The sequence below is a fragment of the Monodon monoceros genome, unplaced genomic scaffold, assembly GCF_005190385.1.
Source record: "Monodon monoceros isolate NGI ecotype Baffin Bay Population unplaced genomic scaffold, NGI_Narwhal_1 Super_Scaffold_7, whole genome shotgun sequence".
Lineage (NCBI taxonomy): Eukaryota > Metazoa > Chordata > Mammalia > Artiodactyla > Monodontidae > Monodon > Monodon monoceros.
In genome coordinates, this window is record NW_021703784.1 from 64,754,608 (window position 1) to 64,782,248 (window position 27,641).

A 27,641-nucleotide genomic window follows, 5' to 3' on the forward strand; every position below is an offset into this window, starting at 1 on the left:
TTTATTCCCCCCATCACCAAAAAAAAAGAGTGACGTGAAATTGCCGGATGTAGCATTTAAAAATTTAGGGTTTTTACCTGACCCATTGCTTTCGAAAATTACAACTCGCAGGGATGAGTGAACTCGATTTCTTGAGCGACTCGGAGGAGACCGTGTTAGCAGGGCAACATTATTACGAACTCCGCAATTATCCTTTCTTTGCTATGCTAAAGGTTTCCCTTTCCAACAGTAGGGCTGCCTTCGACTTGAATGAGAGCCCTGAACTTTTATAAACTGAAAGAGAGGGGAAGACTTGGCAGGCTGGGAATCCGGCCCCGGGAAGGCGTCCACCGCGCTTGTGAACAACTACGTGAATTTCCAGAAGAGAAACTTCTCTTCCCCACACTTGCAGACTTCCTCCGAGTCCAGGAGCGCTCCAAGGGGCCGCCCGAGCTTCCGCGTCCCGGGACAGGGAAACTGAGGCAGGGCAGGAGCGGTGCGCGAATCTCCGGCCTCCGCGCCCGCCCCAAGGAAGGAACCCAGGATTCCAGAGTTCTTCGCGCTGCGTAGGCTCCTCAGAGGCGCCCTCCCCCCGGTCCGCCCCGCCCAGCTAGGGACAAAGCCCGGAGCCCGCGCCGGGAAGGGGCAGGGCGGCTCCCGCGCGCTCCTCGCTCCCCCGTGGGCGCGAGACTCCGCCCCGCCGCCCCTCCTGAGGGAGCCCGCGCGCGCCCCAACGGCTAGGCTGCCGAGCCGGGCCCGCCCCGAATCCCCATGACGTCACCGGCGGCGGCAGGCCCCGCCCCCGGCCCCGGGCGGCAGGCCGCATGACGTCACCGAGGCCCCACCCCTCCGGAGCGAGTTCGGTCCTGGCGTTCATTTCATTCCTGTCCTCATTCCGAGCATTCTTAGCATCGCTCGCGCCGTGCCGCGCCGCCCGAGCCGAGCCGAGCCTCTGCAGCCGCCGCCGCGGCCCCGCCGCCCGCCGCGGGCGCCCACCAAGCACTTTGCAGACTCGTTTCCACGCTGAGGGCCAGTCCGCGCGGCGGGGCCCGGGCTCGGGGCGGCCGCGTCCGGGGACAGGCCATGCAGTGAAGTCCCCCCACCCCGTCCACCTTTGCCCGGAGCCGCGGGCAGCAGCCCAGTACGTCCAGCCGGCCCCGGGGCAGGAGCGGTGCTAGGCGGGGGTGGGGGGGTGGGGTGGCCCAGCCCGGGGACCGGGAGCCGGGCTCCGAGCTGAAGGCGGGGGAAGCGGCGCCGAAGTTTGCCTCGGACTCGCCGGGCGCTGCGGCAGCTCCCTTCGCCGAGGTAAGTTGGCGCGCGGGGCTGATGCTGGGTGCGGGGGGCGCGCGGGGCGCCGGGGCGCCGGGGGCTGGGGGCCCGCGGCGTACGGCACGGGCCGCTCTCTCTCTCCGGACTCTGCTTTGTGTGCGGCGGGCGGGTGGGCACGCGGAGGGCCGGGGCCGGGCCCCTGCACCCGCCTCCGCGCGCCCCTTCAAGGTGAGCGGCCGGGCGCCGCCGCGGGAGTTGCCGGGACGCCAAGTTGGGCCGCGCGCTGCGGAGCCCGCGCGGCAACAGGCGGCCCTGGAGGCGCCAGGCCGGCCGCGCCCCCCGCGCCCCCCTCTCGCGCCCGTCTGCCTGCCAGCGCGCACACGCACACACCCTCGGGCAGTTTCCACGTTTTTCTCGGGGAAGTCAGAAGTTAGGAGCGAGCGCGGGCTGGGAGAGCCGCCGGCGTCTCCGGGGAGCCCGAAGCCGGCCCGATCCCCCCACCGCGCCTCCCCAGCCGCCCCAGGCGCCTGGGCCCCCCGAGGCCGGCCTGGGGGCTGCGCCGACTTGTGCTGCTGGCGGGGTTTCGCTCCTTCTTCTCAAAGATGAAAGGAGGCACGGTCGTCTTTGCCGCTTCTCCAGGACTGTTGCTGCCGCCGCCGCTGCTTCATTGCACATTCAAGTGGAAAATTTTCAGGAGTCAGCAGAAACATTGTGTCCAAAAAAGACTGAGTCGCAGTTACCACCAAACCCTGGAGGAGACTCTCCCTGGAAAACTTCCCTTCGGTAGGAAATACTGGGGGATTCGTTTGTTTATTGGAAGAGAAATGATCCCCAGGAGGGGAGAAAATCAGGGTGCATTTCTGCTCTTTGTTCGTAGCAGCAACATGTTTTGTTCTAAAGTCCAGAGGCCCGCTTTAAAGAAAGTACAACTTCTATGAGTTTCCTTTTTTTCTTTTAATGTGTTTTTATTTTTTTTTAAACCGAAGCAACATTTTAAATGAGTTGGAAACAGTGGAGGGGCTCACACCTCCCTTCTTTTTCTCCCACGAAAATAAATAAAATCCAGATCATAATTTTCTTCGCTTTTTAATTGTCTTTTTAAAGATTTATTTAAAGTTGAATGTCAGTGTATAAAAATATTTATGAAACAATGAAATACCAGCCACCAGCATTTCTCAGGAGGCTTGTTAACTTCTCAGAAGCAAGTGGCTGCCTGTGATTTGCAGAAATGAAAATTGACCTCAGTAAGCACTGGAAACTTAGAGACAGATGATGTTCCAGGAGCGGGTAATGTAAAAAGGCCGTGTTTTAAAAACAGTGCTTTGGAGGAAGCCCAGGTCCTGGCACAGAAAGGTCTGCAAAACCTATCAGATTTCAAAATATTATAGTTTAAAAAATATATGTATTAAAAATGCTACAGATATTGCAAATGAGTAGAACACTGTCAGTTCTGGACAACCACGTGTTTCTTCCTCCCTACCCTTTGCCTTGATTGTTTCTGGAAGTTTAGGTGGTCTGATGCTTGGGGTGTGCTGGGTGCCTGAAGGTGGTTACCTGAATAGACAGATCCCTTCAGGAAGAAGTGATCCCACTGCGTTGTCCGAGCAGGGAGTGAGCTCTGTTCTCTAAAGCTTGCAGTGAATTTTGGCTGGTGTTTTATGCATGGGGGCTTGTCTGCCAGGGTACTGTGAGGTGGTTTGGGGAACAGACCTCAGGCTGTGCCAAGTGCTTCATCCTTTCACTGTTGGATTTGTGCCTTTCTGTAAATAGCAGGATCTTTGAGCCCCAAGTACATCTGAATGCTTGTAAGGGCCAGACTTAGATCCAACTTTGGTAAGAATCTTTCCTTTTTAGATGGAAATAGTAGAATCAATTACAAAGTGACTCAGGAAAGACAAATGGATTAGTTGAACCTTTGTCAACAGTGAGGTTTTGAATTGTTGATTGTTTTTTAGGGGAAAGGCTTATTTTTCTAATCTCACTATTCCCATAAATGGTCACAGATATTTTTGTTTAGTATTTCTTTCTATGTGCAATTCTGTGTTGGACTCTCAGGTTTCAGGTTTTAAACAGAGTTTACAATTCTTTTATTTGTTGTTGGTGTAAAAGAATGAGCTGATAAGCTGCATCCATTACTGGTTCTTGCCGATGGTATAAAAATGCCCATGTAGACCATTTTATTTTTACGTTAATGATTGAGTATTATTTGATTTGCAGTTTTAGGAGAATATCAGACTACCTTTCCTTCCTCCCTTCCTTCCTTCTCTTTCTTTCTTTCTTTCTTTCTCTTCTCTCTCTCTCTCTCTGTCTCTGTCTCTGTCTCTCTTTTTACAAGTTTGAAATAAAACCAGTGTGACACTTTGCCTTGACAGTACGAGTAAAAAACTATTAAGGGAAAGAATTTTTGTGTAGGTTTCTCCTCTGTGTGATGTTTTATAAAGTAACAAATAGAACTCCATCCAGGAAACATGCCTGAGAGAGATTATTGGGGGATTTTTTTCTTCTTCTTTTCCCAAAACATAAACCAGGACTCACCATGGCATATACTTAATGAAATTTAATTTAAAGAAGGAGGACACGCTAACTTAGTTTGAGCCAGACTGAACTGAATTTCTCACCAAGAGGTGCTTCCTGGCATTGTGGTGCTGTGTGTGCCTAGGCCCCAGCAGCAAATTAATTATATGTAAGGGCTGCTGGTGGTAGGGGGTTGGGGGGCAGCCTGGGGAAAGTCAGCTTCCTCCTTTCTTCTTCTCTGCCCCTCCCCCTCTTTTGCTTTATATAGAAAGAATTCTATATTCACATACTCAACTTTGGGCACTGGTACCCCCACTTTTTTTTTGGAAAAAGGACAAGCAAGTCATAAGGAAAAAAATGTTTGGGTTTTTTGCTGCTTGAGTTTCAGTCATTTATGAACAATTTTGAATTTTGCTGGCTCTGACAATACAGGACAGCAAGTATAAGAGGGTATTTTTTAATGCGAAAATTTGGTGGAATATACTTGTATTGATATGGGGATCTCGATCATATTTGTTGTCACATTTTCAGTAGAAAACTGTGACAGTTCGACAGTTCGAGAATGTAGATCCCAAATGTTAGATAGGCCTTTGGAGGAATGAGCTGTGCCGTTAACAATATTTTAAGGTTTCTTGCTTCTGAAATGGATTGACCTGTCATACATGGCGGTGGGACAAGAGTTCGTGCATCTGTGGGGTTACTCGTCTCTCTAATCTCTTGTGTTATTATGTGTTAATTGTGAGCATAATTATACTGCCTGCAAATGATAATTGTAGTGTCTTATCACTCCAAAGGTTGGTGCAAATAACTGTGTGTATGATCCCATGTATGTAAAATGACCGTGCTCACATACAGACAGTAGGTAGATAACACTTTTAAGCTTGTATTTTAGGCATTTTATCTTGTTTCCAATAAAGAGGTTGCGAGAGGAGAGAAAAATATTGTGGATTGAAAGCTGTGCTTAGAAGTTGGATCTGTTTAGTGATAAAACTTTTTGGTTTTTTCCCAAAGACTGAAGAATACTGGCTCGAGCAAATGTCCAGCTTTCTCTGTAGAATTGCAAGGAAATCAGAGCCCACCTTTTTGTTGATAAATGCGGGCATTACAGCTTCCTCTTTCGAGTTCAGAGATTGGAACTGCAGAGTGCTAATGGCCTACTTCTGAACTCGGCAAGAAAAGTATATTGTAAGCTTTGACAGACTCAGGCTGTGCTGCTGGGCTATTGGGGACTGACCGATGACTGGAGTAATCTCTTACAGCTGCGTGGCGCTTTTTCTTATTTTATCTGTAGAAGCCACAGATTACACTGTGGTGCTTAAGTTAGATCCCAAGTCATGTTTGAACAGTATCAGTGATATATTTTATTTTCTTGTTCACGAAGGTGATAAAATCAAGTAATTCAGGTCCATCCTAAGCACTTAATGTTTCAGGGTTGGGCTTATTGACAAATACTAATTTCGACCCCCTTGTATCGCAATTACTGAATACTTCTGAAATCAGGGAAGTTTGGGGCCTTTACTCTTCTGGGGTAGTTTGTGGAATGCTAGAATATTTGGATCTAAATACTTGGAGTGTTTTTTTCTTGTTTTTTTTTTTAAATTTTTATTTATTTTTTGGCTGTGTTGGGTCTTTCTTGCTGCGCGCGGGCTTTCTCTAGTTGCGGGGAGCAGGGCTACTCTCCGTTGCGGTGCGCGGGCTTCTCATTGCAGTGGCTTCTCTTGTTGTGGAGCACGGGCTCCAGGTGCGTGGGCTCAGTAGTTGCCGCACGTGGGCTCAGTAGTTGTGGCTCATTGGCTCTAGAGCGCAGGCTCAGTAGTTGTGGCACACGGGCTTAGTTGCTCCACGGCATGTGGGATCTTCCTGGACCAGGGCTTGAACCCGTGTCCCCTGCATTGTCCCGTGGATTCTTAACCTCTGTGCCACCAGGGAACCCATTTGGAGTGTTTCTGCATGGGTTTTTATAATTTGTTTCAAAGCTGTGGGCAGTTGAGAGTTTTCAGTGTGCAAGATTGTCATCATAAGCTTCCTCGACACTCTCCCTTGTTTGAACTCAGTGGAAATCCAACCATTTCTTCAGATACATTCGGGCTTTGTAGTGGTGCAGCGTAAGAGAATTTTGAAATGTGTATTTATTTTAGTCAAAGCAAATGGGTTTTCAGGAGTGTTTCTTACTGGGTGGGTCGCTTTCAGCTCTTAAGTTCTCCTTTTGTCCACTGGCTTTTTGCATGGTTGGGAGGATTCTCTGAAAATACTTTCCATAGTCTGGGAGTCCTGCCTGGCTAACTGTGAAACCACTGGTCTCTCTTCTGATTGGATAAGGGGTGGGGGGAGTTCCTAAGAGGCCGTCTTTTCTACTTTTGTGGCAGGCCCAGGGAGGAAGGCTCTATCCTGGCTGTATTTTGCCGCTAACCCCCCAGTATTAACTATCCTGATGCAATGCTTCCTGCCCTTTTCACGTTAGTTTTTAAGGCTGTGTCCTAGGATTTCATTAATGGTTTTAGTATGAGGAGCAGGGCCCAGCATTGGAAAAGGGGTTTAAAAGAAAAAGCCAGTTTATTGATGAACAAGTTAAGCACCACCATTGTCTCCATTGGGAAATTCTGGTTGCTTTGAGGCATCTGACAGGTTTAGATGTACGTGTAAAGTGACTGAAACATTATTGGCGGGGGTAGATACAACAATGGCGAGTGCTGTTGTTTTTACATATAAACTGAAAAACTGCTGCTAATGGTGGGAAATGTTAATTATGTGAGAACATATTGAACTTATATTCTCTGGCATGAACTTTTAAAAGAAATGCATGAACTGTGCTGCTTTTTTATAAGCACAGCTTTCTAATTATCATAATTCAGTTCAGCTCTGCTCTTGGATGGAGTTCAAGTGCAATCTCAATTTAACTTGAAAGGAGGTTTTTTTTTTTAAATTTTAACTGAGAATGTTTAAGAAAATTTGAAAAGTTCATCCAAGAATGTTGTCTGCTTAGGTGTGGTTAATTGGGGGGATGAAATGAGTGGCTTTCTGTAATAGTTAATTAGATCTGAATATTAGGAAAGAGGCTTTTTTTTTTTTTGCTTTGTAGTGTATCCAAACCTGCATCTTGTGCTTTTTTTCATAACCAGATGCTATGTGTTGTTGAGTTCTCTTTGAAAACCAGTGTCTTTTCCCTGATAGTAAACTAAATAGATATTCTGTTACCATCAATGATATAATCTCTGCAAAGATAGGAACCTGTTTTGAGAGAGTAGAGAGAAAGAAATGCAGAAATCTTATGAATTCATTTGCCAAAAATCACTGTTAATCTTTTATACCACCCAAGACTTTAGAATGTGATATCCTTATGTGGTCATACTTAATGGCATTTTGTAAAGGGAGTCATCTTTGACAGCATTCATTCCAGTGTCCTTTACATTTTCTGTGACCTTAGTGTCTTTTCAAAAAAAAAGAAAAAGAAAAAGTTAGTGAAGCCCAGGCACCAAATCCTCTGTGGAATCAGTTTTAATTGGAAGAAAGAACATCTTCAGCTGGACCTTCCGACTTTCGTCCAGTCTGATTCTGCTAAAATGCAGACTTCTGCCCGCGGAAACCAAATGACTTCATTTGCTCTGGCCCTTGAGAGTCCGAATTCACTTCCCTGGTGGTGAAATAAAAGGAGCCAAGTGTTTTAAATAGCCACTCCCCGAGGCCCGCCTGCCCAAGTGTTTTGAGAAAAGCGCATTGTCTGCTTGCAGCTCTAGCTGGGAGCTGGCCTGGCTCGCCCTCCCCCCAACCAGACAGCTCCGTTTCTGAAGTTGACATCTGGTTTTCTCTCTGTTCACCTGATGTATACCACACACGTGCACACATGGGGCATGCACGCATGTGTCCTGCAGGTAACACAGGTCTTTGACATTGAATGTGTGTATGTTTCAAGTCACTCCTGGGATAGGGGGAGGCTCACAGCTAATAGCACAAAATAAAATGTAAACATAGTAGCCACCCCACATGCCGCTGCTGCTGGGTTTCTGTCCAATGGTGCTTTCTGGGTAGGCGTGCCTATTGTGGCAGCAACAGGCGGCAGAAGTTGGGGCACCATATGGCGGATGTGGGCCTCAGATAAGCTGTCTGGTAATTTAGCTCATCAATAGCATTTTGATATGCTTCATTTTCAGATCACCCATCACTGTGGCTGGGGCTATCTTGGGGGCTGATTCCGAAACCATTGAAACCTCTGGGAGCCGATGCTTCCTTTGGTGGAATCTCTTTCCGCCCTTTCTCCTTTTCATTTCAAAGCTTTTGGGAGACAATGGTGGTTGGTAAGAGTTAGAAAGAGCTATATCAGCTGAGGGAACCTTCAACCCCGTCTTGAAATCTGGAATGCTTAGAAGATCTCATCAGGTATTTCCATTGACAGAAAAGCAGAAAACAAGCTATTTAATAGCGTTTCATACTGGCAGAGCCAAGAAATTCCCATAATTCAAAATTTGCTTTTGTTCTAAATACTGGGAGGATAAGACCAATATGGTTCTTATTTTGACAAAATGTTTCTAGTTTTGTTGTGCATTAAAAATACCTCCCTAATTTTCTTCCACCTTTCATCAAGTGCAAAAATGATTAATATCTATGTAACTGAAAATCAGAGGAAGTATTATCTGTGATTCGGAGGCAAAAAGCAGCTTCCTTTATGACTAGGAATTCTTAGAGAGGGAAATGCTTCTAGAACATCTCTAGTCAGATGTTCAGTGAAGCTGAAGCAAAACTAAAATCTCTGCCACTGGTGAATCGACTGGGGGACTCCTGCCTTGAGTTGCTGGGGCCATTTCAGGGATTCTGCACATAGTAGGTGGATTAGTGGAAATTTCATCATGTGCATGCCCATGTGCTTATCAGCCATGTGAATCTCATTCAGCAAACATTTGTGTCCCTGATGTGTGCCAGGCACTGGGGAAGCCAGGGTAAGACTGTCTGTCCCTTTCCCCACCCAGCCTCTCTGCACATTCTCAGTCTCCTTTCCAGGCCTCCCGCCTTTTGAATTTGGGGTTTCTAATTCTTGCTACACAGGTCTGTTTACATGGCTAATGCAGGATGGTTCTGATGCAAACCCAGGGCAGCCTCTTTCCACGCCTGTCCTAGAGAGTCTCTGCCTCACCAGTGATTCCTGCCTGAGCATGTGCATCACAGCCTCCATGGAGCTTTCCACAGACTGGGTATCAGCCCTGGAGCCTTAGGAGGGCTGGGATAGGTGTAGTGTTTCTGTATTTCTAAGAGACCCCAGAGTGGTGTCCACCTCTGATTGGGAATTATTACTCTAGGTATTCTAACTTTTATCCTCAGATGGAATCAGGCTAAATTTGCCTCCTAACTCTAGATTTTTCCTGTATCTGTGAGGTGATGTACCTAGGAGCATATACTGACTGTTTATGGAATTCACTAAGATCTTTTTGGTTGGTTTTAAAGATATGGCTACACAAAAATGCGCAGGAGAAGCAATACAATGAGCAGAACCACCTTCTCCGTGCTCAGCACACATCTGTTATCCCTTGGGAAGGTAGCAGTTGTTTCCAGATGTGATTATAGAGGTGAGCCTCAGGCTCCCTGGCAAGGAGTTTGAGGACTAATTCTTGCCTGGCTGTTTGCAGAGGTAGTTTTCATTTTTGAGTAGTGGGGATGTTCATAGAGGGTCTCACGTGGTGCACCTTGATATTGCAGAGTGAGGGCATAGGAAGGGTGATCGTGACAGCATCCCAGAGATGAGCATGGTTTTGCTGCTGATAAACCGTACTCGGCTTTTTATTCTTTCCTTTCTTCTCTCTTCCTTCCACCTTAGGCACTTTGAAATCTAGGGGCTCCCAGTTTTGCCTAGAACTGCTACATTGAAACATTTTCAGGGGTTACTGTGTGCCAGGGATTTGGTGATCAGCCAAGGGTGGTCAATGAATGGCCATCAGTAAAACACCCCTGCAGAGTTTCCAATTTAGCAAGGGAAACAGGCATGTGAAGAGATTAAAGAGATCATCACAATCCAGTGGGGAAGCTGTGTTTTTCATATTTCATGAGTTCCAAGGTGCGGTTTTTTTCCCCCATATTTGAACATTTCGAAATTAGGATGTGTCCTGCAATCATGGCTGGCCAGGTGGTGGTCATGACCCATGATGTGGTTGCGTACACTCATCACAGCCTGCAGAACAAATGCAGTGGAGAGGAAGAAAATTCCAGCGTCAGTCGCTAAGCATTCCTAAGAATGTATTTGATGTCGCCAGTGCTCTTATTGACACAGAGGGCAGTACTGTGTGGAAAAGCATGGATGTTGATCTCTCTGAGAAGTTGTTTTAGTATATCTTACCCACTTTTGTTTGCTTATATAGTTTCCTTTTTATATCTGCATAAGATTGACATATGATAAAGTTTCAATATTTATAAAATACAGTTTCTAAGTGATAAGGCTGTGCTCTGGCAACGTGTTTTGCAACAGTATTTCTTAGAAATAAAGTTATACTGCATTTAACAATCACTGGTGTCTTAGAGTTGATGAAATGTTGATGAAATATGTTTGTATCTCTTTCCAAAAGGATCTGGGAGATTATACATCATTGATGGGTTGCTTTGAGGGAGTGGATTGGGAAGGGGAGGGGCTTTCATTTTTACACATTTGTAGTTTTCAGGAACATACATTTTCTTAGGTAATATCAGAATAAAGGGAAAAAAAAATCCAGTGGAGTAAGTGCTCATGATATATCCAGAGTTGTATTTCCCAGTGGTGGAGACTAAAGAAACCTTTGTAGAGGAAGTGATGTTGGAATTGGGCCTTGAAGGGAAAGCGTTTTTTTTTTAATTTTATTTTTTTGGCCAGATGCCATTTTGGGATTAGAGTGGGACTAAGTTGTTAAATAAACAAACAAACATCTCCCCCACCCCCTAAATACTCTCCAGAGTAATGAACTCAACCCTGAAATACTAATAAAGAAGTTTCATTGCCAGTCGTGAGCCAGTATAGATCTAAAACTTGGCTATGAACAGTTAATGAAAGAAGCAGAAGGGAGGGAGGGGTCTGGTTGTGGGGAGCTGGAAGCTTCCTGATTCTGGTTTGGAAAAAGGCAGGATAATAACATAGGTTTAAAAGCATAGGTTTGGAGTCGGACACACCTCAGTGGGACTCTTGGCGCAGCCACACTTGTTCTGTACCCTTGGACAAATTACTTCCTCTCTGAGCCTCTGTGTCCCCATCTGTACATTTTAATAGAATGCCTCCTGTGTGCCCGGCACATAATGCATGCTCAGCAAACAGCAGCTTCATGTGCTGTCTTGTACACCAGGTCTCCCTGGAGTTCCTGCCAGGTCAGCCTGGACGTTGACTCTCTAAGAACACCCGAGGCTGAAGCAGTTGCTAAGAAGAGCCAGACTTATGGTCTCGGGCGAATGATTGAAATCCAGGAGAGGTGAGGCATCCCATAAAGTCCTAGACCATTTATCTCTTTGAACCACACTTCCCCGATTCATAAAGTAGAGGAAATCCATCAGTAAATACGCAATATCTGAGGTCATTCCTTGCCAAATGGTAATACCAGTTAAATGGGAATGCTTCCAAAGATGGGTAGCATGGTGCACCTATATCCACTCGAAAGGAAATGTCTTCCTTAGGTTCTTGCTTGGAAGCCACTCTCCCAACTTTGGGATTGGGTTCTGAAAGTTCTTTTCCAAGGTGTTTGTATGGAACTCATCTTTTCATAGAGAAGCTATGCTCGAGGCCCTGGACCTGTTGGTAAAGCCATTATTGAGGAATCCCTGCTGGAGTTCTGAGGGCATCAACTCTGGGTGTGAGAGAACAAGAGGCAGAGAGGCACCTCCCCATACCTTTGCTGGCCTAATTGCACCTCTTAACCTGTTTAGAGGCAGACTGCTTAACTTCTCTGTGCCCTCAGTTTCCTCATCTGGAAAATGGGCTGGTGTGTTACCCACTTTGAAGGGCTGTGATAATATGTAGATAAGAGCTAGCTCAGTAGGCTAGAGCTGCAGGTGTGACTGCTGTCAGACTTATCCTATTCCTCCAAGTACTCCAAGCTCTGGAGTTAAATCTCTGCCCCTCTCATCTGATTCCTTTCTCTGGGCCTTAACTATAATTCAAATAATAATTCACACTCATGTGTGAATGGCAGACCATCCCTCTGCCCGTATATTTGCATATTTTAAGAGAATGTTAGTCCCAGGTGAGTGTCTAAGTTGGGTTAGTACTGAGGTACTTCCTGGGCAGATGAGCTGAATCCTTTCTGGATGCTGGTGGGTAGAAACCTGTGTTTTCAAAGCCAGAGGCCCTAGGCTGGTCTTGCTCCACTTGACACCCAGGTACACTTCAGGGTGTGTTCATGTCCCCGTGTTTTCAGTGTTTTCAGAGCGGGGCCACTCCCAGTGACTGGTTTGAGCAGTTAAGACTGCTTTGTGTGAGCCTAGGCTGAGGACCACCTGCATTTTTGCTCATGTCTTCTTAACCAGGGTATATAGAACGGTGTGTTAATCTGGTTTCCTAGTTTAAATTAAAAATTGAGGTTAAAAATTGTTAAGAGAGATGAGTAGACTAGTTGGGAAATAAAGGCTTTTAGAGGCAGGCAGACTGATAGTTGAAGAGGGGAGAAAGGTAGATTTAAAAAAAATGGTTTATAAACTGTGAATCTACTAAAAGTCACTGAATTATACTTTTAAAAGGATATGTGAATTATATCTCATAGAAAAAGATGAAGCACGGTACTCCCAGCACGCCTCACACGGTGGTACATTTGTTTTGCTGGTCAAGTGATTTAAGATTGATATTCAGAGCAATGACCTAATAATAAGGGTTTACATCTCTGCTAGTTTACTGGTTTTAGTGCAGAGCCTAAAGGTATCCATTAGAAGTATCTACAGTGGAAGGTTTTTTTACTTAAGAAAGAATAACTTCAAAAAAAAAAAAAGAAAGAATAACTTCAGTAATGTGGGATGACTTGCTCCTTAATGATAAACGTTGACTATGTTAACCGCCCGTATGGCTTACACTTTAAACAGCCTGTGAACTAAATCATAAAAGATAAATAAACTAGGAGATCACGAGGGAGGGAGACCTGGAAGGCACGTGAGGCCACAAGTTAAGTATCGAATCTGATTTAAGTTGATTTAAGATGGGGAAAAGTTGAACCCAGCATAGGTTAACTTATACCTCGAGTTTCAGGTTCTACTCTGCCCATTTTCTTCTTTTTTCTTTTTTTAAAACATCGTTATTGGAGTATAATTGCTTCACAATGGTATGTTAGTTTCTGCTGTATAACAAAGTGAATCAGCTGTACATATACATATATCCCCATATGTCCTCCCTCTTGTGTCTCCCTCCCCCCTGCCCATTTTTTTTCTTAATTTTAACTTTTAATTTATTGCTGGGTCCTCCTACCAGATGCACACTGTCTTCCTCATAATAACTGTTTGTGGTAGTTTTTATCCACTTGTATTTCTAAAGGATTGTTCTCTACCATTCCTTGTGGCTGTGTAACTTCTGGCCTGGTGCAGTCCTGGTTTGGGCTGCTTGTGGCGCAGCCCTTAATCGTGCCCTCTTTTACTGTCAAAATGTCCCAGTTTGGAAGATAAGTGATATGGTCATCCTACGAATAGGAACTGTTGAGGAAACTGGCTGACTCTTTAATTAAGCAGGATAGAGAGAAAAATCTCAAGCAGGAGACTTTTGAGGTACCCTGATATTGAGCTCATAACAGTGTTATTCTTGGAGCGTCCCAGGCTGTTTCTGAGCTTCAATAGAGGGGAGTTTCAGAGAACAACTTTTCCTATAAACCTGTGCTAGTTTCAACCAAATTGTTTCAAACCCTCTGCTATTCTGTGGATCAATTCATAACGAATTAAAAAAACAGTGTCTCATCATTCATGGGAATGATTCAGCACTGGTTCATTTCCTTTCGGACTTGCAAAGTTCAATTTAGAAGTTTTTCCCAGTGGAATTCTGAAAGCTTTGTACTGTGTGAAATCTGGGGATTTCAGATTATAGATTTTAAAACCTGTAGTTTTGGCTCTCTTGACATTCTTAGTTTCAAACTTGCTTATCTTTGTTGTTTGGGAGACTGTAATGATGTCCTATGATGTGCCGAAATACATTGGACCCGGACCCAGTATCCACAGGGGATTGGTTCCAGGACCTCTGCAGATACCCAAATCCTCGGATGCTCAAGTCCCTTATGTAAAACGGTGTAGTATTTGTATATAACTTACACACATCCTCCAGTATACTTTAAATTATCTGTATAGATTACTTATAATACCTAATACAATGTAAATGCCACGTGAATAGTTGTAAATACGGTATAAATACTAAATGTAAATAGTTACCAGCTTGTGGCATATTCACGTTTTGGTTTTTTTGAACTTCCTGGAAATTTTTTTTTTTCTCAGATAGTTTCGATTTGAGGTTGGTTGAATGTGGATTTGGAACCTGTGGATACAGAGGGAAAATGGAGTGGAATCTTAGAAATTTAAGAAATTTTAGTACTTTGCCTAAAACCAAAAATAATTGTAATGACACTGCTCAATTCCAGGTGGTTCTCTTAACAACACTATTCATTTAGTTATTTTATCATGTGCTCTAGGCAGTAACTTGGGCAGGTGTTCAGTTTGAAAGAATGGCTTCTGGCCTTTGCTGTTGAGAATTGGGAGAACTATTTCCTTGTTGGGGTGGTTCACTGGGAGAAGGCATTTGAGGGTCTTCCCAGGGCTGGGGTCTTGGTCCCTCCACTTCCAGCTGTGTGGGTTGGATAGCCCTTGGTCTTGGCTCTCCCTGTGACCTTGGGCAAGTCACTTGAAAATCTTTGCTTTCCCTTTCTGGGAAGATGATCCAGCCTGCTTTTGAGCCGAGCTTTAGATTAAAGAGATAAAATGTGAGAGCCTTAGGCCAAAAGGTCCTGGAGCAGTGTTGTTATCTGAGTCATCCAGTCCACAACCCCACACTCCCTTCCCTTTTATGGAGGAGGAGCAGTACTGCTGAGTCTATTCCATACCTCTTCTCTCAGTTGTGCTAATGCCCAGGCCACCCTGGGAGAATTTGGATAAGAAAGGAAGGCTGACAGGCCAGGTTCTGTCTTAAGCCCATTCTTCAGCATTACCTTAATTTAAACCTGAGAGCTTTATTTGTGGTTGAAGAAAGTGAATCTCAGAGAGGTTTAGTAACCTGCCCAAGGTCACACAGCCAGTGCAATGGGGACCAAAATTTGAAGCCAGTTCCTAGATCTGTGTGACTTCACGGCTGCCAGGCTGAAAAAGACTGCATATTAAGTCACCTGTGGCATTTGAATGGTGTTTAGATTGTGACATTGAAACAAAGGTAGACTTCCCCTCTTGGTGTATTTGTGCAGAAAAGACAGACTACTTAATACTTTATTTTGTTTTGTGTTCTTGGTGGCCCATTTTACTCTATTTTCAAAACAAACCTGTGGCTAAGGTCCTAAGATGTTAGGTGTGACCCACTCAAGCCTTTCCTAGGGGAACTGCCCCACCCTAGTCGTTCATCTTCTTGAGAGGGGGCAAGATTCACCTCCCCACTTTGGTGTCAGTCTTCAAAGACTGTGGGGACCCAGAACGCCTCACCTCTCAGACTGGTTATATGAAAATGAGAGGCTGTCTGGGGGCTGGGTTGATCTAAACTGCTCTATAGTTGTGTTGGGGGCTCTGGCAAGAAGCTGATCTGGTTTGGAAGCCTAGAACTGGACCTGCCAGTTTATCTGGTTTTCCTTTGGAATGTGCTCTTGTTGGCCTGCAGGCAGAGTAAGTTAGCCCCCTTTACCACCCGGAAGGCCTGGATATGGAAATGCCTTCATGTTGGGGGTAGGGTTTTTAGGTAGATGACCTTTGGGAGTACTTGGGAACTAGGGAGATGGGGTGAATTTCTCCCCTCCCCACCCAGGTGACCAGCTGGAAATATGTTTTAGGCAGTGATGTTTGATGGACAGTGGCAGGGACAGAAGAGAAAAGGGAGTTAACTGCTTTCTTCAGAGCCCTTAATCAGGTCTCTGAAATAGACAGCAGGGACTTTGAAATGGGATTGCTAATGGGGTTGCTACCCATCTTTGATGTCATGGTTGGTTTTTAGTGGAAGGTTGTGGGATAGTTGATACTGTCTTACTCTTGTTCACCTAATTCTGCTGACTCTGGGCCAAAAGGGGCTGGGGCACTGATGGCCAGTTTCTAGGACTTGTTCTCCTGTCTTCCCCTCCTTCCCTGTACTGGTTTGCCCCCTTCTTAGAGTTGTCATATATTTCCCAATGCCTTTTGGGTACCTCTGCTGTTGGCCATTTTGGTGTTGCCCTAATGTTGTGTAGATCTCTCTAGTGCTATATATATTAAGCAAATATAAAAGCATGGCTTTGAAGTCAGACCCAGGTTCCAGTCCCAGTTCTGCTTATTGGCTGAGAGCTCTTGGGGAAAATTATTTAGTCTCTCTGGGCCTCTGTCTCCTTATCTGAAAAATGAAAATAAAAAGAATAAGTAAAATATGATGGAGTATGGCGAATGGCCCACAGTGAGCTTCTCCATTGGTTGCCCCAACCCATTCTGAAGTCTCCTGCTTCCTCTGTCCTCCAGTTCTCTGTCCAAGATCCTGAGGGTTTTGTCCTAACCAGAATGGACCAGTCTGACAGGAGCTCATTTATTTGCTTTTCCATCTTCCTCCTTTGGATTTAGTTTTAAGCTTTTTTCCAGCTTCCCTTCTTGCTGGATTTCCTGCTCTGTTGTTTTTCACTCTTCAGACAATTTCCGTTTTGCTTTCATATTTTCACACACACACAGACACACACACGTGCCGTCCACTTTTTTCACCCTTTCTCCTCTGCTTTTATCACTTTGAGATCTTAGAGACTGCCCCTTCAGTTTCCTGGGTTTCACCAAAAATGGTCATCAGCAAAGCACCACTTCTTGATTCTGCTGTCTTTCACGTTGGAGAGCGTCGGATCTCTTGACTTAGGGAGTTACCGGCACTTCCGGTAACTATTTTGCAAAGACAACTCATCCTGATTCTCATTACATTTTTGAATTTGTGGAATTACATACATTTCTTCCACTTACCTGTTTGACCTTGGGCAACCTCTTTATTTTTTTTGAACCCCAGTTTCTCACCTGTAAAATGGACATAGTAGTGCCTTTCTCATGGGTTATAGTGACGGTTAGCACGATGCCTGGCAGAGTGTCTCATTAACGTTATCTGCCGATTATAATTACGGCTGTTATTACATCACCCAGTAGCCATGACTTAGAGTGCCAAGTATCTCTTCTCTTAGCATCTTTCTGTCTTTTTGAAGGAGGGGGACAGGAGCAGTGCCTTATTTTTATTTATTTTAGATTTTTAAAATTTTTATTATGAAAAGTTCAGTATAGTAGAGGGCAGTGAACGTGCCTGGACCATCATGACTTAGCAACAATCATCACCCCGTGGCCATTCTTGTTCCTTCTAAATCCCGGGTTCCTTTTCCACTAGATTATTTTGAAACAATCCCAGATGCCATACCATTTTATCTGTAAAGGTTTAGTATGTATTTAAAAAATATAACTCTTTTTAAAAAACACCAACTGTAATATCATCATGCCAATATTTTAATAATAATTCCTTAATGTAAAATATCTAGTGACTCTTTAGTTTTCCTTGATTGTCTCATCACTGTTTTTCCATAGTTGGTTTGTTTAAATCAGGGTCCAAACAAGATCAAAGGTTATCTTTGGTTGTTCTGTTTCTTAAAACTCTTTGAATATCTCTTCCCTCCTTTATTCCCCCTTGCGGGTGATGTGTTTATAAAAGCCTGTTTCTCTTGTCAAGTTTCGCTCATTCTGGATTTTGCAGTTGCATTCTCTTAGTGCTATTTATCATGCTCCACTATCCTCTGTATCTCCTATTAATTGGAATTTAGACCTAGAAGCTTGGTCTGTTTGAGGTTTAATGTTTTTTGTTTTTTAAGGCAGGAATATTCCATAACTAGCAATCCACCAGGAGGCACGTGATGTCCAGTTGTCTCTTTCTTTGTGTGTTAGCCACTGATTTATGATCTCTGCCTGTATCTGTTGTTTCATATGGGCTTCGTAAACTGGTCATATTCCAGTCCTCTCATTCTTACTTCATTTATTAGCCAAAATACTCATAGAAACTTTCTATCATCAATTGTTTGGTTAACCTGGCATATAGTTGTACAGAAAAGGCAGGTATGTGGTTTCTTTTGTTTGTTTGAATATCATTATGCAATCGTGGATTTAAAATTGTCGGATTTTTTTTTTTTTGACGGTACGCGGGCCTCTCATTGCTGCAGCCTCTCCCGCTGCGGAGCACAGGCTCAGCAGCCATGGCTCACGGGCCCAGCCGCTTCGCGGCATGTGGGATCTTCCCAGACCGGGGCACGAACCTGTGTCCCCTGCATCGGCAGGCGGACTCCCAACCGCTGCGCCGCCAGGGAAGCCCTGTCCAATGTTTTTGACTTTGTGTAGTTTCCTCTTCCTATTGATGCTCAAATTGTACAATCTTTGGGCAGTGGGAGTTTCTTTAGTTGGCTCCTGTGTCCTTTTGATGTGACCCTTATTGATAGCAGCTTCCTTGCTATCCTGTGTCTTTTGTATTCTTGGATTTAGAATGAACCATTTCTGCAGAGCTTGGTTTCTTTTAGTGGGAAATGCTATTTCAGAGCTACAACTTGGGTAGGGTCTCTGTCACACACCCCTCGCCCCCTTCAGAAATGGATCCCACCTACCATGTCAACTTTTTGGTCCATGATAAAAACTTTCCTTGCACACTTGTCTCATGTTTGGCCCCTTTGGCTCTCATTCTGCCATTTCCACTCTTGTGCTTGTCATCATGTCCTTTTCTCCCCTACGAAAAAGGCCAAACTGAAGAATTCCCCCAGGACAGTTCATGGCTTGACTCTCATCTTGAAGGCCAAAGCTCACATTAATTTAGGCTTCACGGAAGACTTTAATCATTGCTTTCAGTCCTGTCTCCCTGATGGTTTGTTCTGTGCCTTGTTTAAATAACCAGAAGGTGAGAGATTCCTTATCTTATTACCACTCTGAGCCATTCAGACTGCAAGCTATATTTTGATGATATTGTTGGGGTCAATTTACACACATGTGTTTGAATAAATACTGGTTGAATTAAGTTTTGTACCTTTCTCTTCTAAAGTGTTTAAAATAGAATATATTTAATCTCTCACTCATTTAAAGAATTTATCACTAATACATTATTTTTATAAGCTAAAAAATTTTAAAGCTCTAGTTTTAGGCAGCTGTATGCACTGGAGTCCTAGATGGAACACGGCTATTCTGCTGTTGTGGGAATACAATAGTAAGCCTTTAAGTCTCAAATGAGTGTTTTTTGTTTAATGAGTCTCCTATTAGACTTATTTTTAGTAATTTCTGTCTTTGCTTTTTGGAAATTGTTTGATGCCCCTGTTGGTGCATCACAGAATATGCACTGAGGCCAAAAGAAAATCTCATTTTAAATACATCTACAGTGCTCTCTCTTCAGAGGTTCCATTCAGGCCTGAAGTTTCAGTTTCAGTAATACTTTTTTGTTTTGTTGGTGAAACAAAGCCGTATGCGTTCACAGTCCAGCCAACACAGCCTCACAACAGAATGAGTGAGTTGTACTGAAATTATCATCATTCATGACATCCCTGAGAAATTAACCAGCATCCTGTCCTGTGAAACTTTGTATACTCATTTAATATCCCTACCACACCCCTTCCCACCGCCCCCCCCCCCCCTTTTTTTTTTTAAAGGCAGCAAGCTTCATTTAATGGTTCCTCTGTGTTAAGAAAAGTACAGTAGAGTAGGGGTTTATTCCCTTCCCCTTCCTCCAGGGGCACAGAGAGAGGGTGAGGAGCCCTATAATTTACAGGCAGGCCTCTGTGCCCCGAGGTTAAACTCGTTTCACAACGGGAATTTTCTTTATGGTCCTGTGGCTCCCTAACACAGGGGAGGCAAGTGGTAAAAGCTACCAAAGAAAAGCTGGACTGGAGCCACTGACGTCATGTCAGTAAATCTGTTGGAGGAGCCCAGCTGGGCAGGGCCTGCCAGGCAGCCCTTGCACTTTGGCCTTGCCTGGTCAACTGGTCTTACTGCTTCTTCCATCCCCCATGGCCCCCCTCCCCCTCCCCCCTGCCATTTTTGTCTTCTTTTCCCCCTTCCCTCTGTGTGACTGGACTGGTGTTGAAACCTGTAAACGGTTTGAAAGCCACCCCTGAAACTGGTCCTGTTCTTAATGCCCCTAGGGGGAGGGGCAGGGAAAACCCAAGGATTGGTGGGCCAGGGAGGCTTGAAAACTTTTCGCTAGTGGGCTTTCTTGATGATGAATGAGTCTATGGGGCTGTTACGGGGAGCAGCTAGAGGTGCCAGCTTCTGACTCTACTTTTAGAGAGTTTTGCTTTTCAGGACTGATGTGCCTGTGTGTGCGTGTGTGTGGAGGGGGGAAAGAGAAGACTGGTCAGAGGATGGGTGGAAATACTGAGTTGCAGTCTTCCTGTAGAGGATGATTTAAGAGAGTGAGTTCCACCATGAGTCCTTTATTACCCATTACTCATTGGTCAGCTAACCCTGAACTCTTTCCCTGGTTTGCAACTGTAGCAGTTAAATTTAGAGCTACATGCTGCTTTCCATCTTGGGTATTTAGAGTCACAACCCCAGATGTGCCTGAATTAAAACATTGCTGTGCTAAATCTATTTTTACATCTAGGGGAATGATATCTAAAAATAAACCTCATTACACCTGTTATTCACTTTTGGGAAGTTTGGATGCTATCAAGTCACAGCCCACAGATTAGGCTTTTGATCATGGCTTCAAATGTGGCGTCCACATTCTGCTTTTCCTGCCCTTGGTGTGATGTTTTCATTGTTTCATTAACCATTGTCCTCCTGTTTATTTTGCTGTGAATAGTCATTTGCAAATAAGAGTGAAGCATAGGTTCAGGTTGGTTTTCAAGTTCCTGAGTCTTAGGGTCAGAAACGTATTAAAAGCAGTATCTTATTCATGAATCATTAGATGAGTCAGTTCCTGAAACCACTACAAGCCTCATAGTTCTTGGCTACAAGCAAAAGCAGGAAATCCAGGCTTCAATAACTTCCTTTCCCAGTCCTGGCTATAGTCGCATTGGTGGTTAGGTTCTGCTGCCTGCCTTTGTAAGTGGTAGAAAGATGTATGTCTGAGGAACAAAGACACTCAAGTCAATTTACTGAAACTGTTTATAATTTGTGGTCTTGCTCTGAATGTCAGGCTGCATTGGCATACCCTGCCCCGCGCAACTCAGCCAGGAAAGGCAGCTGGCTGGGTCCGCCGAGGTGCCCCCAGAAATGCACAGGAAATGTTTCAGGGAGCTTTAGTTAAGCGTCCAGTGAATCCTAAAACTTGAGGGCATGCAAGCAGACATTAGGGGCAGAAAGCTCTGGAGTCCATATGAATAGCTGAAGTATCAACTTCTTTTGTTTTGTTCGCCTAGTCGCGAGACAGAGAAGGGAGAGAGAGAAAGAAAGGGAAGGAGGGAGGGAGGGATGGAGGGAGGGAGAGAACACACGAGTGCCAGCCCGCCCTGAGCTCTGGCCTGGCTCTCTTGCTTTTTCTTGCAGTTTACTTCCTTATGTACAGGGTCTTTTTTTTTTTTTTTTTAATTCCTTTTGCAGTGTTTCAGGCCAGTCTTACTGACTTCAAAATCAATTTGATAACTCTTTTATTAAATATTGTAAAGAGTGAGGGAGAAATGTGAAATGCTGCCTCCCAAAGTCATGGGTCTCCACACCCTGTATGTATTTATTCTCTTTTATGAGCAGCCCCCCCTTGTCTGCCTTCATAAGTGGGGGCAGACTCAGACTGGTGTCTCTCTGCTGCTTTACGGTTTGCTGGTGAGTTTATGAACTTTTTCCATCTTAAAAAAAATTAGAATTGAGTGTGATGCGTTTTCAGTTATTAACTCTAATGTTCTTCTCCGATGCTAATTGGTGTTGGCCAGCTGGAGGATTTGAGAAAGTGGGACTGAAACTAGACTTTTTTCCACTAGGTTTACATGGAGTCATTGGAAGTTCTGATAGGAGTCTAAAAATAGAGTGGGTAGACAAACCCTGTGAAAAAAGATGAGGAAAGAGAAGAGAAAAATGAACCTATGAGCGGTCACATATTGATGCCGTCTTTTAAATTGAGCTTGTTTCCAATTCATAGTTAGCGATAGCTCAGAAAGGTCAAATTCTCTTTCAGCCTTTGTAAAGGATAAAGTAAAAGCAAATGCAAAAGTTTGCCTGCCTTCTTAATGAAGCCTGGCTGATTCAGAGCACAGCCAGGCTGGTGGGTGCCACTTTGTTCTTACTGGTCGTTTGTATTTGGATAATTCTCTATTCAACTTCAGTCTGAGCTGAGAGGTTCTGATGAGTTTTTGAGAAAGGTGGACTCATGTTCATTTCAGAGGCTGGACTGAGAGTCATTATATCTGACTTTGGTTTTCCAGATTTCAGGCTTGTCCAAAAAAACCCCTTAATCCTAGGTGAGTTTGTTAGGAAATCACTGAAAATATATTCCCCTTATTAATGTGTGAAGAGTAACTGTCTAAACTTGGAAGAGATTTTTTCTTATGTTGTAAGAGATACAAACCCAATTATTTTTATTTGTCCTGCATTGATCTGAGAGTTAATTTCTTTTTAATGTAGCTTTCAGGCTGGGAGTGCAGATTGAATCTTGAATTGCTTACCCTCTCTGGACCAAGTTGTTCAGGCTCAGGGATTGATTCATTAATTAAAATCAATGTAAATGGATTTGTAAGCCTCCTGTAACAGATTATCTTATTAGCAACCACACAGAGCAGCCCATGATCTGGGAGGAATGTGTTTGTTGCTCTAGGTGAAGTAGACCCCCCACTGATGGACTCTTTGGGTCTACTTTATGAAAAACCCAGACGCTTTTGTAAGGAAGGAAGGAGCCTTGCTTAACCTTTACACCGAACAGATTCTTCCTATGGAAAATTATTTTTAGTATCCCTGCCCCAGAAGGCTTTAGTTCTGTGTGTGTATTTCTCTACCATGACTGTGCCTCTCCCCTACCTCTGCATTCATGATTCAAGGACATTTTTGTGTACTGCCGGGTTCTGCCTGTTTCCAGGCAGGATTCCTGCCGAGAACCCTCCTGTAAAGAGGAAAGGAGGAACCAGAAATAAATTCCTATTTGATAACAACAAAGTGCTTTTTTTCTCCGACCCAAGCAACCAACAGGCAAACTACAAAGAAGACATTTATCTGTTATTTGAGGATCTGGCTGTACAGCTGTGCTTCCTTGGAGTGATGATAAGAAGACAAGATGGTACCTTTGGAAACCTTGTGGCTTTAACAAAGGTCAGAGTTCATTAAGCTGTTGTCATTTATATTGTCATTTTTTGTAATTGTGCCAGACAGGTAGATATCCTCTATAGTTAGACCAACTTACCCACCTTCTCTCTGATGTTCGGATCAAAGGGGGCTGTCTGATCCAAGCTGAGTTGAACTCTGTCTCCTGAATCTTTTGGGATTGAGACAGCAATCCTAGTTGGTCTTTGATGCTCACCCTACAATTCAGGGAAAAGCTAACTGGGGAGTAGATGTTTGACCCATGGGTACACAGAAGCATAGAATTAAAACTGATTTGCAGAGAGAAAACAACAAAGCTGTTGTGCAGAGGAGGAGATGAGAGACCTTGGGAATAGTCTCATTTCCGGATGGTTTTCCATTTCCTGGTTTCCATTTCCCATGAGGGCTGGCTGCAGTTCCTGATTCGGGGTCATCTGATAGACCCCTTGGCCTTATAATGAACCCACGTTCCCCTACCCTTCTTTTTTTTTTTTTTTCTTAGGTTAGTGGGAGTGGGTTTCTGTTAATTGAAACCAAATGGTCTCTGGCCGACTAGTTTGCTGGGAAGTAAGCCCTGTGTGGTGTTCTGGAGAGGCCCTACTCAGTGTGATGGCACACAGCTTCTGCTTGGTCTGCAAGGCAGGGCTGCTGTCCTGGACCCAGTTCTCCAGTATGGATTCTGTCTGAGGGAGCTAAGCAGGCAGTAACAATAGGGTTACCCTCCTAACCTGTGTTTCAGACTGGAACATTTCCAGGCCTTATGTAGGCCTTTCTGCTGCCTGGTTTGCCATGTGGTTTAGGTTGTACGGTGGCTTGGTTCAAATGTGGCAGGTGAGGAATTTTTCCAGTCATACCCTGGGGCACTGAGGAGTTCTGGTTGGCTGAGCACCTGGAAGGAGGCAGGCCAGGTGTGTCATTAGACCTGGGTGTCCTGCCTAGTGGTGCCACCCTTCACTTCCTCCCCTGCCGTCTCTGATCAGTGTGGAAAAGCATGCGCTCAGTGGCCTTTGGCAAATGCTTCCTGATGATAAATCCAGTGTGTATATTGTGCACGTGCTTCAAGCTTCCTCTGTCAGGGAACCTTCCAGGTTCATTTTATTAGCAAATGGATTAAATAGCAAACGCCTCTCTTGAGGAGACCTATAAGATGTGTGTGTGCCCCTGGGGATGGTGTCAGAAACAAAAGGTCTGCTTCATCTGCTGTTCCCCAGATTGGGGGTGGCAGTATAAATGAGCAGGGAGGAAGATTTAGGTGAGACTTAACATTTAGAAATAGCAAAGTAGAAGTTGTTAAAGAGGGTAGAATTTGTTTTGGAAAACCCTTACCATGTACATTAGGAGACATATGCAGTATTTGTTGGCATCTTTTACAGATTTGAAGCCATTTTTAGTTTAGGCTTGATATAACACGTTCTACCTGCGGGTTTGTTTTTTTTTTTAACTGAGAAAGTTTGGAAATGTTTCCTCCTTTTTTTTTTGATTGACATATAATTAATGTATAATATTATATAAGAAAGTGATTCACAGTTTTTAAAGGTTATACTCCATTTATAGTTATTATAAAATATTGGCTGTATTCCCCATGTTGTGCAATATATCCTTGTAGCTTATTTTATACATAATAGTTTGTACCTCTTAATCCCCTACCCCTATACTGCCCCTGCCCCCTTCCCTCTCCCCACTGGTAACCACCAGTTTGCTCTCTATGTCTGTGAGTCTTTCTTTTCTGTTATATTCACTAGTTTGTTGTATTTTTTAGATTTCACATATAAGTGAGATCATACAGTATTTGTCTTTCTCTGACTTATTTCACTTAGCGTAATGCCCTTCAAGTCCATCCATCTTGTTGCAAACGGCAAAATTTCATTCTTTTTTTTTATGGCTGAGTAGTAGTATTCCATTGTATGTGTGTATACGCACACATACCACATCTTCTTTATCCATTCATCTGTCGATGGATACTTAGGTTGCTTCCATGTCTTGGCAATTGCAAATAATGCTGTTATGAACATTGGGGTGCATGTATCTTTTCCAATTAGTGTTTTTCGGTTGTATGCCCAGGAGTGGAATTGCTGGGTCATATGGTAGTTCTGTTTTTAGTATTTATGTTCTACCTGTTTTGTTCATAGTGTTTAGTTTGTATATTTAGAAAGTGGAAACGTGGAGAATTTTTTTTTTTAATTTAAATTGAGAAGGGATTGGAAAGAGGGACAACGTAGAAATTTGTTGGGACGTGGACATGAGGGGGTTCAGATTTAGACAAGTATGTTCCCAATGTCACATCTAGTAAAAACATCTAATGTTTACATGATGTTTTACAATTTACACACTTCTTTCAATAGATTAACTTATTTAAACCCTCACAACAACTTGGTTTGTATAAGTGAGGAAATACAGTCCAGGAGGTTAGGAGGCTAACCCAGGATCACACAGCCAATAACTGGTTAAACAGCGACTGGGTAAACCATCACTGGGATGCCACTTAACCATGCTGTGGGCCTCCTTTGCTGTGCTCCTGTACTTTTGTCAGCCTTTGTTGTGAGAGGAGAATATGTTAGGACAAGGCTGCAGGAAGGTGATGTGTGGGTAGGGGAGGGAGGTCTGGGGGTGGGAAAGAAGTTTGAACTACCAGTTCAAACATGTCTCTCTGTAGTATTCAGAGCACAGAAAAGAGCAGGAAGGGACTCAGACGATCTTGTCCACTGGATTTCAAACCAGGCTGAATATCTTTGTCACCTGGGGAGTTTAAAAAAAAAAATATTGACTCTTCCTGTTCACCTGGGATCTTCTAAATCAGAATGTCCAATGGTGAAGTTTGGACCAAGGTTCTGAAACTTTCCCAAGTGATTCTCATGAGGTATCTGAGCCCCACTCAGTTCTGGCCCCATGTCTCTATAATTTGAAAAGTTCTGTAAAATTTAGCTACTTGGTATTCCCGGGAGCCTGTTAGAGATGCAGACTCTGAGACCCCCACTCCAGGCCTGCCAAATTAGAATCTTGACTTTAATAAGATTCCGGGTGAAGAGTATGCACATTAAAATTTGAGAAGCACTGCTAATGCCCCAGCGAAACGTCAGGGGGCTGTAGGGTGGGGTAGTTGCACATATTCTTTCCCAGTTTGTCATTTGCCTTTTGACTTTCCCTGTTACATAACTTTCCATGCAGAAATTAATCTTACATCAAATTTATCAACTCTTCCTTTATGGTTTCTAGGTTTTTCATTTGCATGCAAAAGACCATCTTATCCTGAAATTTTATTACACATAAAAAAAATGAAGTCATAATATACTTTACATAGTTGAATATGTCTAGATTTTGTTTGGTATGGTAGAAGGAGTGAGGTAGAGATCCCAACCTTTTAACTTAATGCTTGTCTTGTCCTAACACAATTCATTGACTCTTTTCTCTATAGATTGGTAAACTAAATTCACATGTGCTCCATTATCTACCTGGAGCTTTAATTACCATAGCTCTGTGACAGGGGTTTTGCTGTACAATTCAGCTACTCACTTTTTCATCACTTTCTTCTTTAAGATTTTTTTCCTGGCTTTTTTCACAGGTGTGTTTATCTGTTTACACTTTTAGACGCACTTTGTCTAGTCAAAAAATTTTTCAGAAACTATTTTTATTGGGGTTCTGTTAAGTTTATAGATTAGTTTAGCCTCATTCTATTTTTAAACATATTTTTGTCTTTTCTAAATTATATATACTAGTTATTCAGAAAATTTTTTCGGTAACAGTCACACCAACCTTTGTAACAGGTGTTTTGCAAGTTTTAAGGATGTATCTTCTGTAGGAGTTTCTCTCTAACTAACCATCCTATCTGGTGGGTGCCTATCCCGTCTCTTCCCCAGCCCAGCTGCCTGTTATCCTGAATCATGTTCCTTTCCCTCAGTAAAATTCATTTGTTGATGCTCTGACTGCTAGATTGTAAGCCCCACAAGGGAAGGTTCCATGTCTGTTTTATTTTCCAGTGGAATTGCTCAGTGCTTAGAAAATTCCTGGCAGTTGGTGCTCAATAAATATTTGTTAAATGAGTTGGAATGAGTGAAATCCCAGTAACCAGAGCTTTTGGCCCTCTAGTTGAAGATTAGCTTCATATGGGATGGTCTGGACTTGGATCCCAGTTAGAATTCAGCCCATAGTTTGAGAAATTATTCAAATGGATTAAAGTGAATATGTGGTTTTTGAGGGGAAGCAGTAGTTATCTACCAAATGAATCAAGGACTGGCCTGGAGTGTTTTAATCTATGAAGGTTGATGAAGTGGTAGAAAGTCACAGTGAAGCGTGGAGATTGATGATGATCGATAGCTAGTGCAGGTCTCGTCACTGGCCAGTCCTTTGGTAAATTAATGCTCCCGGTCACATCCCACCATGTTTAGCAGCGTCTAATAGATCATTCTGGTTAGGTTAATTTTTTTTTTTTCTTTAACTAGGGAAAATAAAATATTGCTGCAAAGAACTTTGGACCTTTTTTCTATTACTAAAAGTCCCTTACTGAAATTCATATCATCTCTTTATTAAACCCTTTCGTTTTGGGTACAGATACCCAACTT

At 43.8% G+C, this 27,641-nt stretch overlaps 1 protein-coding gene across 10 annotated transcripts in view; it reads left to right on the forward strand.

Moving 5' to 3' along the window:
- The first annotated feature begins 872 nt into the window (after nucleotides 1-872).
- The window catches only part of TEAD1 (TEA domain transcription factor 1), a 264,117-nt gene continuing 237,348 nt past the window's right edge, over nucleotides 873-27,641 (forward strand). For 5 of the 10 annotated variants that reach the window (XM_029207001.1, XM_029207002.1, XM_029207005.1 and 2 more), the window contains exon 1: nucleotides 22,941-23,094. In XM_029207001.1, coding sequence (XP_029062834.1) covers nucleotides 23,044-23,094 — 51 coding nt within the window. In that variant the 5' untranslated portion in view covers nucleotides 22,941-23,043. Of the gene's footprint in view, nucleotides 1,285-1,887; nucleotides 2,032-22,785; nucleotides 23,095-27,641 lie in introns of those variants that run through there. The other 5 variants (XM_029207009.1, XM_029207013.1, XM_029207008.1 and 2 more) reach the window with 5 other exon arrangements.